Source organism: Callionymus lyra, chromosome 1 (assembly GCF_982586985.1).
Source record: "Callionymus lyra chromosome 1, fCalLyr1.hap1.1, whole genome shotgun sequence".
Lineage (NCBI taxonomy): Eukaryota > Metazoa > Chordata > Actinopteri > Syngnathiformes > Callionymidae > Callionymus > Callionymus lyra.
The window spans coordinates 29375465-29388489 of NC_141818.1; the positions used below are offsets into that span (position 1 = coordinate 29375465).

A 13025-nucleotide genomic window follows, 5' to 3' on the forward strand; every position below is an offset into this window, starting at 1 on the left:
TTTTTATACACTTTTTAAAATTTGTGAGTGCATCGATACACAATCTCGTAGCTCCACTCTTTAGTTATTTTCATGTGAGAACACACAACAACGTTAACAGCAATCAGGGATTCAAAATATGTTCGTTTATTATCTTCTTCGATCTCTCAACACACATCCGCCAATGTCAAGAGAACAGCACACCCAAGTGGAAATTAGGTTTCACTACAGTAATTGTTATCATTTGACATTAATGGTTACGGTTGCTAATAGAGTCAGTAATTGTTTTTTAGTATGGACATCCGTAATTATTTCCGAAAAAGATATGTTGATACGGTGCTTGAGTTTAATAAATGGACACGGCACTTAACGTTGTTGTTGGTTGTTCGTTTTTGGGATGAACTGTCTCTTTTTAGTACGGGGGGAATTATTTATCTCACTCTTAAAGAAACAGTAACACGATGGACGGTTGACGACTTGGATGTGAGGAACATTGAACATAGAACATATTTTTCAGCAAGTCAGTCAGTAACAGACCTTTCCATTATTTTAAATAAGGTTAAGTTTGATAGCAAATCATTTCATTTTGAATGTGCTATAATAATAATATAATAATTATAATACAATTGTTATTATGTATATAAATGTATATACAACCCCTCAGAGTCGAATAGTGTTTTACATAAGAAAAAAAACGAGTTCATCAGGACAATCAGTTAATAAGTTAATATACTGTACAAAACATTGTTATAATGAAGTTAAATACCAGTGGTTTGATGCAGGGAGAGTAGCCATTACGACAACCTTGTTAAATTGTACTTGTTTCTTTTGCTCTAATTTGTGTCAGTAGTTTTTCCAAAGTTCTTAAAGTTGAATACGTTAGAGTAATAAACACAGTGACAGGGTTCTCTATTCACAACAAAAATACTAAATATGCTAGTCTTTTTATCACTATGAAGGTAAACAATATCACATTTTTAGGCTTGATTTAGGATAATTCATGTAGAATATCTACTTTAAACAAGGACCTATATGGGATTACTCTCTAGGCAATTGAATCAGGTCAACTGGACTTGGTTTTTGTCTGTGTCTGTGGCAAGTCTGACTAGCCTGCTAGTCTCTCAAACAGAGGAAGCCACTTGGATAAGGAGGGAAACGTCTTCACAGAAAAAAAAAACGAGTTAAGTTGACCTGATTCAATTGCCTAGAGATACCTTTTACCTGGACTAATGAGAATTTGCACTGAATCATCGAATTACATCATGTTGCACTGTTATATATACTGTTACAATCGTACCGAATCTAGATCAGATCAAATCCTTAACGAATCTAATAGAATCATTTGTTTTAAAAATGTACAATTCCTGAATCATTTTATACCCCATGTATCTAGATACAAATCGAATTGTCTTGTATTGTAGAAATGCCCACCCCTAATAATAAGTATTTACGTCACCATGTACACCAACTGAAGCAGAGTTGATGAGATCCAGTGCAGGGTTCGAATTTAACCACGGCAACCATGTAACTTGCTAATAATTTAAATCGTCCCGACTTGACTGTTTTGATTTAACATTTTCGCAGCCATCTTGGAAGCTTGTGCGCCTCGAAGGAGGTAAAGGTGTCGGTGAACTTTGGTCAGGCAGCAAACTTTGTTAATGCATAGCTGATATGCTAAAATGACATTATGTCAAACCCAAGGGCATTATTTAAAAAAGTTATTGCATTATTTGTTGTAAGTCAAATAAATGAGTAAAAATATATATTGAAGTCGTCATTTTACTTTCTTGTTGTTTTCTATAGGTGTTAACAAGAGCATGATATATATATATATATATATATATATATATATATATATATATATATACATTTGATTTGGTGCACTTCGAACAAAATTTTTGCCTTGGTGCCCTTCCAACTTGCCTTGGTGTCCTAAAATGTATGCTCTTCTTTAAGGTAACACTTGCCTTGACCTTAAAAAGTTTAAATTCAAAGCCTGCCAGTGGTCTTTCAGGGATGTCATGGGTACATCATGCTGAGGGGCAAAAAATATCCAAAACAAAGACGTGTGCAAGCAAATACTACAATATAATTTAGAGGCGGGCCATTAGAGGCGGCATTTCACACATAGGCCTTCAGTGGCGCTTGTTTTAATGAACCCATCTCTCAATAACATTTTTAAGGTTAATTATACACCATGTAGAAAGGTCAATAAGATGTTTAGAGCATTATAAAATGGGCACAACATCAGCACATCATTGAAAATATCACTCCGACTGTCCGTGTTCAATGACAACAAAAATACATGCTTCCTGCATCGAAAGTTAGTAAAGACAACAAGACAAACAAAATAAGGAGGAACAACCACAGCCAGCGTTCAAGCTGCAGCTAAGTCATATTGAGAGGCGATTATATCAATGATCGACACACAATAATGCAGCCAACACCACCAACCCGAAGCATCGGCGTTTAACTCCCAGAGTTACATATTGACAATTTAAAGGAACCATTATGCAGAAAGGCAGTATAAAGAGCTGTTGCATGACACTGACATTGACACTGTGATGTACAGCACAGGAGCACCTCAGGGGACAGTACTGGCCCCTCTCCACTTCACCATATACACTTCAGACTTCTGCTACAACTCCGAGCTGAATCTCATCCAGAAGTATGCTGACGACGCTGTCATTGCATCGGGGAGTGAGAGGAACCACTTGCAGCTGAACACCTCAAAGACCAAGGAGCTGGTGTTGGACTTTGGGAGGTCCAGGACAAAGCCTGTCTCATGAATGCTCCTTCTCAGATGCAACACTAAAAGAGTCAGAGACTCATTCATTCCTCGTGCCATTTGGCTGTTTAATTATGAGTTTGGGGGCAGGAGTGGGGAGAAAGGAGGATATTCCATGTTCATTTTTGTATCCTTTTTCTTTGCTATTTTTCTTTGATCTATGTTCTCTATCTTTAGATTTAGATTGTTTCATCTTGTGCTTTTTTTTTTATTGCACTTTGTTCTTGTTTTATGAATCTATCATCTGTGTTGCTGTGTGCTGGAAAAACAATTTTCCGAAGGAGATCTCCAGAGGGGTTAATAAAGTTTATCCATGCATCCACCCATCCATCTATATATCTATTCATGAGTACTGACGGCCCACCACTGATATAATTACTATGTAAAGCACACACGTCAAACTCTTGGCCCGCAATCTCATTTTATTTGGTCCGCGAGATCATATCCAATATGTATTAGAGCTGACCCGCCGCCCGCCGCGCCAGTATAAGCGCATGCAGCGCTAAGACTACGAATCCCAGAATGCTTTGCTAATGCATTGCCGCCGGCGCGTCAATCTCAAGACCACACACCCCCTTTCAGTACACGAAACCGGGAAATCTGCGCGATCAGGAAACACTTGTGCACTGACATATTATTATAAAATATATATTGTTATATAGATCATAAAGCCGGTGACATAGTGTCTTTTCAAGTCTCAAAGCATCAATTTTATGAAAGATAAGAGGAAAATGATTAATCATGTCTACTAAAATTGAGATATCTTTTAATCATAGACAGTCTGTTACAATAATTGTGTCATGTTTTTACTGATTTTCCACTCCTCTGAGTTACAACGCATTAGCAAAGCTGTGAGTCACCTCACTCGAATTTATTCAACCCCTCACAGAAAATGGCCAAACAAAAGGGAGAAAACAGGAGGATTTTCATTGAAAGAAATTGTTGCTTTTGGCTGTTTGATTGTTGGACTGTTGAAAAAATATTTAGGCCTACATTTCAAAGGTTAAACGTTATTTCTGAAAAGGTTTAACATTACTTGAAAACATGCTGAATTGCATTGCAATTTTTCAATAAATATTGAGTTTGGCCCTTGACCTTGTCCTAATTTTTAATTTTTTCCCACTGTGTATTTGAGTTTGACACCCCTGATGTAAAGAGACACTTGATTCATGGTTACCTTGTAGTCTTCTGGGAGTAAATCATCAACTTTAACATCATCCAATGTCATGGTACCCATAACCTCCATGAGCTCACAAAGACAACTGCTGTACTGAGGAGGGCAAAGTGGAACAGCAATCCAGCAAGCCAAAAACAAGGCTATATTATGGTTTGGGATTCAAGAGTAGAATAAGAAATATAGATGTGTGTTATAAAACTTTTATTTCAAAGAATATTTTTGTTGTTTGCAATAGATCTCATCGAGAAGAGGAACCACCATACATAATTATGGCTGGCCTCTTTATTGTTCCATTTCTAAACATCTTTATGTGCTCAGTCAGGAAGGATTGAGAAAACATGTCACAGACTGTGGTGGGATCAAAGGCGACCAGACATGTAATGGTGCATCAGGTCACGCCGATCTCACCTTTCTAGGATTTCTCACAACTGATTGATAGACGTCGTAAAAAGGCCCCTTTGCTCTGTCTTTTTGAACAATGTTATTATCCCCATAATCATCCCCATACACAATTTTGTTGGGATAAAGAATATGGCCTTTTTAGGACCACAGGCTTAAACCTTTCTTGTTAAGTGAAGATGTGAAGATGTGACGCAGACACACAAATTCATTGTAGTGTGATCTTAGTGCCTTTTCTTTTCTCCCAAATAATTTTCTATTGAACCTATTTTTTTCAGTTCATTGTAGCTACACATGAGTCGAAAAAACATTACTGCAGTTTGTGATTAGATTTTCTTTTACTGCTTATCTTAAACCCCACTTGCCATGGTAACTCTTACAACCAATATACCCCCAACACTGAAACAAATCTGACACTGTGGCTTTTAAAGTGCATAGATAAAGTTATTGTTGGGGAGCCTTCTGATAATATGTTTATCCACTGAACACTTCTAGATAAATATTTAATTATTTAATATAAATATTTTTGATGAATTATGTTTTTTTTTCTTATTATTAAACCGTATTTAATTCAACATTGTCAATTTTTGTTTGTTTATTGCATATCAGAATCTGATTCTGTAGTGTACAGGCTTTTTAATGACATTTAACTATCGAAATAAAAGTAGCATAAAACAACTTACTAACATACTTTCATAGCTTATTTTGTGTATCTTATTACTTATTATTTTATTCTGGACTGACGAGACAAACAATTCCCATCTTATGTTTACAACATTGATAACAACAGCTCCTCTAAGTTGAATTCTTGTTTGATAATTGGAAGTTTCATCCAGTATAATTTTTTTAATACACTTTTAATAAAAACCCTGAACATCAGAAGATGCAATGTGTTTATTTTATTTTTTTTAATTAAAGGTAAAAGAGAAATATTGACGAATGTAACGTGTTTTAGGTTGCAGATAGAACCAAACCTCCATATAACGTTGTTTAAATAAGCTGTTGGCGATTAGATCAGTTTTGTATCCAGAAAACAATATCTTATGTACTCGAGCAGCAAGTAGAGACTCAAGTGACATCAAGCGGCGCCGTAAGTGTGTGTTTGCTACTTGAATCAAACGTCAAATGTCTCCACATAGGTGAAGAAAAGTCACATTAAAGATATTTAGATGTGAGACAAGAAGAGGCTTCTACCTTAACAACATGGTTTGAAGATGTTTTTATTCATTTTACAACTTTTATAGGAGAAAAACGAGGAAGAAATCTGCGAGTACGAGCGCTGACGACAGCAAAGAGGTGAAGTTATGACGATTCACAGCAAATATTGCGAATCTAGTTAAAGTGTTTGTATGTTAAACGGGAAAATAAACATATCCGCTTTTACACATGTTCAGTAAAATAATGATTTATTTGACCCATGTTGTTGTTTTTCAGCTAGAAAGACGAAGAGAAAACACAAGAGAGGAGCAGTGAGACGCTGCTCGCTGGAGCTGCAGCCGCCTTCACTCTCCACGGTTCTCATGGTGAGTTTAAATCCATCCCACTCCCCGCGCATGTCAGTCTAGTCTGACCCGCGTTAGATTGAGAATCTGAAATCATGGCAGAAGTCGCTCCAGTTCCCGCCGCCGCTCCGGCCAAAGCCGCCAAGAAGAAGAAGACGACGAGCAAGCCTGTCAAGTCTGGCCCCAGCGTCAGCGAGCTGGTCGTCAATGCTGTGTCCGCCTCCCAGGAGCGCAGCGGAGTCTCTCTGGCCGCCATCAAGAAGGCTCTCGCCGCCACTGGATACGATGTGGAGAAGAACAACGTTCGCGTCAAGACCGCTGTTAAGAAGCTGGTCGTCGCAGGAACTCTCATCCAGACCAAGGGCACCGGAGCTTCCGGCTCCTTCAAGCTGAGCAAGAAAGAAGCTCCTAAGGTCAAGAAAGCTGCACCTAAAGCCAAGAAACCAGCAGCAGCCAAGAAACCAGCAGCGGCCAAGAAACCAGCAGCGGCCAAGAAGGCCAAGACCGCCGTGAAGAAGACCGCAGCCGCCAAGAAGTCCCCGAAGAAGGCGGTAAAGAAGCCAGCAGCGAAGAAAGCAGCAGCCAAAAGTCCCAAGAAGGCCGCAAAGAAGGTGGTAGCTAAGAGCCCCAAGAAGGTGGCGGCGAAGAAGAAGCCAGCAGTGAAGAAATCTCCTGCCAAGAAGGTTGTTAAACCCAAGGTCAAGAAAGCAGCTCCCAAGAAGAAGTAGACGCTGAAATCTCTGCTTCCATTAAAGGCTCTTTTCAGAGCCACCCAACTCCTCTACAGAGCAACTGTCACTCAACATGTCACATGCTGTCAATATCTCACTCATTCAATGAAGACGTGAGCCAAGTTTAGACCGAGGTTCACCTGTAAAGTCGGTCTATTTAGTGCGGTCAAGTGAGCCGTAATCTAGCTGCAACAAATCTTACGCTAAATCACTGATATAGTGACATTTTCTCTCTATAGATTCTAGAGACACTACTTTTCTAGATTTAAAGTGGCACTTGTGTGATGAGACCAGAGTCTACAGATGTGTGTGAGACTGTTGGAAGAAAAGTGGTGGAAATATGAAATTTATTTTCTGCTGATCTGTCATAATTTCCCGTTTATAATTTTGTTTTCTGGCAAAATAATTAATTTACGGTTGTTTAATAATTTAATTACTGACTTATGACGTTATATTTGCTTAAAAAGCTGTTTGTTCACAATGTATTTTATAATATTTTATTATTTAAAAAAAAAAAACGTAATAGTTGACAAAGATCTGACTTAATTTTCATCTTCAGCAGAATTTGAAGTATAAGTGAACAAAGTTTAATGTATTTATATGGGTAAAATAAACATGAATTACAAATAAATAAAAAAAAACATTGTGCGTAGACTTTCACAAGATCAAGTTAAACGTTAAAGGGTTATTGTTTAATTTATAGTTCTAGATTTAGATTAGATTAGTTTTTTTTAATGGCTAGATTAATCTAAATATCCTCAACGGTTGACTAAGAATCAATTCAAGCAGCTGGTGCTCGCAAAAGTTTCTTAACTTCCTCTCAAGAACCACAAAGCTTTTACTTTTCGTGAAACTTCACCACTAAACGTCATTTATGGCATATCTTCTATAGATCAGTTTAAAAGTGCATATGATCAATAAAAACATACAAACGTTCAGTTCCAGTTAACGTGTGACCACGCCTCTGAAAGCGACCCCTCCGCACACTCAGCCTTTCATTGGAGGACATGTTTAAGAGCGAGCGCTTGGCGTGAGAGGGAAAGAACCGCCCTCTACTCACGGATATATAAAGACACTGTCCGAAATTTTTAAACATACTTCGACATTATCTACAACAATGAGTGGCAGAGGCAAAACCGGCGGCAAGTCCCGCGCTAAGGCCAAGTCCCGTTCTTCCAGAGCTGGCCTCCAGTTCCCAGTCGGTCGTGTCCACAGACTGCTAAGGAAGGGAAACTACGCTAAGCGTGTCGGCGCTGGTGCTCCCGTCTACATGGCAGCTGTGCTGGAGTATCTGACCGCTGAGATCCTGGAGTTGGCTGGAAACGCCGCCCGCGACAACAAGAAGAGCAGAATCATCCCGCGTCACCTGCAGCTGGCTGTCCGCAACGACGAGGAGCTCAACAAGCTGCTCGGAGGAGTGACCATCGCTCAGGGTGGAGTGTTGCCCAACATCCAGGCAGTCCTGCTGCCCAAGAAGACCGAGAAGGCGGCGAAATCCAAGTAAACGACTTATCATAACAAACTCAACGGTTCTTTTAAGAGCCACCCACCTCAATCCAGAGAGCAAGATCCTGTAACAATTTAAATTATTGAATTATATTCAATTAGGGCTAAGAACCAAACGTGTCCGCTTTTCTCGTTTAATATAGTCCAACTTAAGCATTAGAGTTTATTTTAAGTCGAAGCGCTTTCACGAAAAATTGAATCTGAATTGTTTGACGGGCTTCATGTGTTTGCGGGCCACATTTGAGTTGGACTCGTGTACACGGAAGCAAGTTTAAAATGTAGCATCACATCAGTTGTTGCTGTGGCTCGCAGAACGGAAAATGACATTTACGTTCATCAATCGAGGCTGCAGCAGGGCTGGGAGCTCTGTGATCAAAATGGAACAATTGTATTCATAAGTGTCTGATACATTCTGAGAATATAACTGAAACTATACGTGTTTAAAAAATGTATATCTTAATTCGATATAAGAACAATGGTTCCCCTGCATGTACATTCCCCTGAATTATTCACATTGGCCTTAAGTTTCCTGTTATAAACATGTATAATTAAAGAGTAAACAAATATTTATTTACAAACTATATTACGATTTTTCATTGAACATACAGTACTAACAAAACTAACGTGCGCCGTTAAAACAACACATGAACTCAAACAATCAACTAGATTGATGAACAAATCAGCCCGCCACTTTTTAAAACAGCCAATCAGAATAGGGAAACCACACACTGGCCAGAGCAGCAGCACGACTATAAGAATGTCTGCTGAGCTGAAGCCAGTCACTCGGTATTGACTCTCGTCATCATGCCTGATCAAGCCAAGCCTGCGCCCAAGAAAGGCTCCAAGAAAGCCGTAACCAAGACCGCCGCCAAAAGCGGCAAAAAGAGGAGGAAGTCCAGGAAGGAGAGTTACGCCATCTACGTGTACAAGGTGCTGAAGCAGGTCCACCCCGACACCGGTATCTCCTCCAAGGCCATGGGCATCATGAACTCGTTCGTCAACGACATATTTGAGCGCATCGCCGGAGAAGCGTCTCGCTTGGCTCACTACAACAAGCGCTCCACCATCTCTTCCCGGGAGATCCAGACCGCTGTGCGTCTGCTGCTGCCCGGTGAGCTGGCCAAACACGCCGTGTCTGAAGGCACCAAAGCCGTCACCAAGTACACCAGTTCCAAGTAAACCTCGCTCCTATAACGGCTCTTTTCAGAGCCACTCACTTAATCTCCTGAGCTTTCGTATTGGGTCCAAATATTATCAAACTATATGATTACAATTGTATTTTAATGTTTACCAGTAATAACCAGAGTAATTATTTAGAATTTAAAGTACAGTATATTACGAGGCTAAAAAGGTTGTCAAAAAGGCTTGTATCACTGACATCACTTATGCATTTTCTTTGCAATATTAACCGACATGAAGTTAGTTTGAAATGTTTGATCCACAACCAGTCAAGTCCTCGTCAGTTATGTCTCAAATTAAATTAATGTTCACGGCCAGTCAAACTTCCAAAAATATCTTTAGCTACATCGTATGCCTGATACGACACTTATTTGAACACTAATGACCACAATGTCATGTATGACAAAGATGGTTATAGGAATAGAATGCATTATTTTTACCCTTCTGTAACGAACAGAATACAATTTCATATAAATTCGACTCGGCTCTCTTTTTTAAAACACGTAGTAGCAGAGACATTTATTTGAAAATCTGTAGATATGCCTCAACATCCAAACCATTTATTTTGGTTCATTAAGGTTTCAATTAAAAGAAGATGCATGATGGTAATTCATAATAGGGTAATATCTTATGTAATTTTTAAACGGATTATAACAGCACTTATAGTAAGTCATGTGTGTTCTTTTTACTTTTATGAAGTTAATTTTCATTTAGACGTATAATCTATAATTTATATGAATTTGAATTAAAATATTCCACTTCTACTAAAAAATGTGAGTATGACGTTGATGTATAATGTAAAACCATTTTAAAAACCGTCATTGTTACTGTTGAGCTGATGCCTGAAACAAATGACGTCGTTGCAGTTTTGTTCATATTCTTTTAAACCACTCCCCCTGTTTTCGAAAACTTCCGCCCAGTTGGAATAAATAAAGCGGCTTTACTGACGCTGATCGTTGGAAGTTTGACCACTCGAACTACTACAATGTCTGGACGAGGGAAGGGCGGCAAAGGACTCGGGAAAGGAGGCGCCAAGCGTCATCGCAAGGTTCTCCGCGACAACATCCAGGGAATCACCAAACCCGCTATCCGCCGTCTGGCTCGCCGTGGTGGAGTGAAGCGTATCTCCGGCCTGATCTACGAAGAGACTCGTGGTGTGTTGAAGGTGTTCCTGGAGAATGTCATCCGTGACGCCGTCACCTACACCGAGCACGCTAAGAGGAAGACCGTGACCGCCATGGACGTGGTCTACGCTCTGAAGAGACAAGGTCGCACACTGTACGGCTTTGGAGGTTAAACATCTGCGACAACGAAATGACAAAAAGGCTCTTTTAAGAGCCACACACTCCCTTTTAAAGAGATGAGTCCGTGTTCACTAGTTTCACTGCTTTATCGATCTTATTTCAAATGAACAAACTTGGATACTAATAATTAAGTCTCATTTCTGTTTAAATCCGTGACGGATATTCTATCTTTAACCGTCGGATGAAATTAACAAATTATAAAAGGGATGCATATTTATAAAACATGTTATTGAATCGCACTAACTGACAACGCTCATTTCAATTCAACCTCGAACAGTGAGTTGAATAAAACTGAACCAGACTCGTATGTTTGTAACCTGATCTAGACTTTATTTAATTTTGTAATTTAATTATTTATTCTGCTGCAAAAACAGAATAAACTATAATATATATACATAAATACATACAACCCCCTTTACGTTCCATCAATGACATTGCATTATTTATCCGAGTTAATTGTTTAAAATAACATAACATAATTGAAGTTTAAAGAAAATTTATTTTTTGTGTTAAATTCTTGTGTGTGAATATATTTGGTTTTTGAGTAATAAACTTGTATATATTTTATATGTGTCTCTATGTTGTATTTACTGTTATTGAAAATATCTTCAAACTAATGTAAAGAATGAATAGTGCTAATCTGATTCCTCCAATCAGTAATCACCAATACAGTTTTCTTTGTTATATCAGTGCATTCACATAATATTACTTTCAATTACTTATATTAAAAGTAAAAAGTGATTTTAGATTAGATAACTAACGATGACTAACTTAGTTTCTTACAATTACAAAAGTCTGACAAAAATAAATGTAGAAATTCCAGTCTTTAAACTTTTAAAAGAGCTTAATGTCTTCTGTTTTTTGTAATCCAATGAATGAATATTTCAAATCAGATTCTTCCAATCAGTAGCGACGTTATGTTCGTGTAGGCGGCAGGCGTGCACAAGTGACCAATCAGGCGGGGGAGAAGAACAATGCGTCTAGGTGACGCGTGTGCGCCTGACGGTTTATAAGAGGAGCCAACGCTGCTCTCGCTCACACTTCTCTGTTGAAGACAACTCTACTACAATGGCAAGAACCAAACAGACCGCTCGTAAGTCCACCGGAGGAAAAGCTCCCAGGAAGCAGCTGGCCACCAAGGCAGCGCGTAAAAGCGCCCCGGCCACCGGCGGCGTCAAGAAGCCTCACCGTTACAGGCCCGGCACCGTCGCCCTGAGAGAGATCCGTCGCTACCAGAAGTCCACCGAGCTGCTGATCCGCAAGCTTCCTTTCCAGCGTCTGGTCCGTGAGATCGCTCAGGACTTCAAGACCGACCTGCGCTTCCAGAGCTCCGCCGTCATGGCTCTGCAGGAGTCCAGCGAGGCCTACCTGGTGGGTCTGTTCGAGGACACCAACCTGTGCGCCATCCACGCCAAGAGAGTCACCATCATGCCCAAAGACATCCAGCTGGCTCGTCGCATCCGCGGAGAGAGAGCTTGAAGCAGCCCCTCCATCACAACGGCTCTTTTTCAGAGCCACACACATCCAATAACGAGCTCATGGTTTAACACACATTTCTCAGGAAGTTCATTTAAATCAAAACTTGATTCATATTTGTAAAATATTTACATTTATGTAGATCGAGGGGTCTCAAAGCACAATCAATATTTGTGGTTAAATCTGTTCATTTCGAGTAAAAGTCTTAATTTGACTGAAAACCTGCAGTAGGTGGATTCGAATGAATGACGAGCAGAATTTGTTGAAACGGTAGAACATGAACATTTAATCACACTTGTAGATGACGCTTCAAAACGCCAGTATAAAGTCAAATATTTAAAACTTTTCAAAGGTTTGTTAAATTATCCAAGACCAAACATCAACTTTTGTTTATTCTTGTTCAAGGTATAGTCTATAGCTCTGCATTGGCAAGCACCTAGCATGTGTCCTGCAACATTCTTACAAAATGTTCTTTGTCTTTGAACAAAGTTCAGCACTGAAGGCTTCAAGGAATGTCAAACATCTTGAATCATACTTTCATTTCATGTGAGAAACACATTTTTATCTTTTTATTTTCTTTACTATAACATGTGAAGTTAACATTTGTTTTCAGTGGTCTAAGATCACAACGGTGGTTTTTGAGAACAATTAACTATCAAATTAAAAGTGAGAAAACAACTTCAGGCACCATAGAATAGCTGCCTTGGTGCTTGGCTCTGTTTATTTTGTGTTTTCTTGTTTCATTGTTTTATTCTGTACTGACGTGAAAATCAATTCCTTGTTATTTTTACAAAACTGGAAATAAAAGTTACTCTTTGTTTAACTTTTGTTGGATTAATTGAAGTTTAAACCACAAGTCCTTCCAGTGATGACATTTAGTATTTTTTGTGTCTGTTTGTGTTTTCTTGCTGTCACTATAGAATAGAATAGAATAGAATAGAAAGGCTTTATTCATCCCCAGAGGGGAAACACACTTTCACAACA

At 39.0% G+C, this 13025-nt stretch overlaps 5 protein-coding genes across 6 annotated transcripts; all 5 read left to right on the forward strand.

The window, feature by feature from the left end:
• Positions 1–5940: 5940 nt before the first annotated feature.
• LOC148088804 (histone H1-like) lies at positions 5941–6573 on the forward strand. Of its 2 annotated transcripts, XM_087779986.1 has the most exons (2): positions 5941–6456; positions 6526–6573. In XM_087779986.1, exons 1-2 carry the CDS (start codon positions 5941–5943, stop codon positions 6571–6573), a joined length of 564 nt encoding a protein of 187 aa, XP_087636112.1. The 2 variants fall into 2 exon arrangements, with proteins under 2 accessions (XP_087636112.1, XP_087636042.1); XM_087779916.1 differs by having other exon boundaries at positions 5941–6573.
• Positions 6574–7693: 1120 nt separating this feature from the next.
• LOC148088805 (histone H2A-like) lies at positions 7694–8096 on the forward strand. Its single transcript, XM_087800283.1, has one exon. It carries the CDS (start codon positions 7694–7696, stop codon positions 8078–8080), a length of 387 nt encoding a protein of 128 aa, XP_087656409.1. The 3' UTR covers positions 8081–8096.
• A 790-nt stretch (positions 8097–8886) lies between these two features.
• On the forward strand, positions 8887–9265 carry LOC148088806 (histone H2B-like). The gene has a single exon (XM_087800308.1). The coding sequence runs from the start codon at positions 8887–8889 to the stop codon at positions 9259–9261; it is 375 nt and encodes a 124-aa protein (XP_087656434.1). The 3' UTR covers positions 9262–9265.
• A 964-nt stretch (positions 9266–10229) lies between these two features.
• Positions 10230–10558, forward strand: LOC148088807 (histone H4). The gene has a single exon (XM_087800320.1). The coding sequence runs from the start codon at positions 10247–10249 to the stop codon at positions 10556–10558; it is 312 nt and encodes a 103-aa protein (XP_087656446.1). The 5' UTR covers positions 10230–10246.
• A 1075-nt stretch (positions 10559–11633) lies between these two features.
• Positions 11634–12519, forward strand: LOC148088808 (histone H3). The gene has a single exon (XM_087800255.1). It carries the CDS (start codon positions 11634–11636, stop codon positions 12042–12044), a length of 411 nt encoding a protein of 136 aa, XP_087656381.1. The 3' UTR covers positions 12045–12519.
• Positions 12520–13025: the final 506 nt, after the last annotated feature.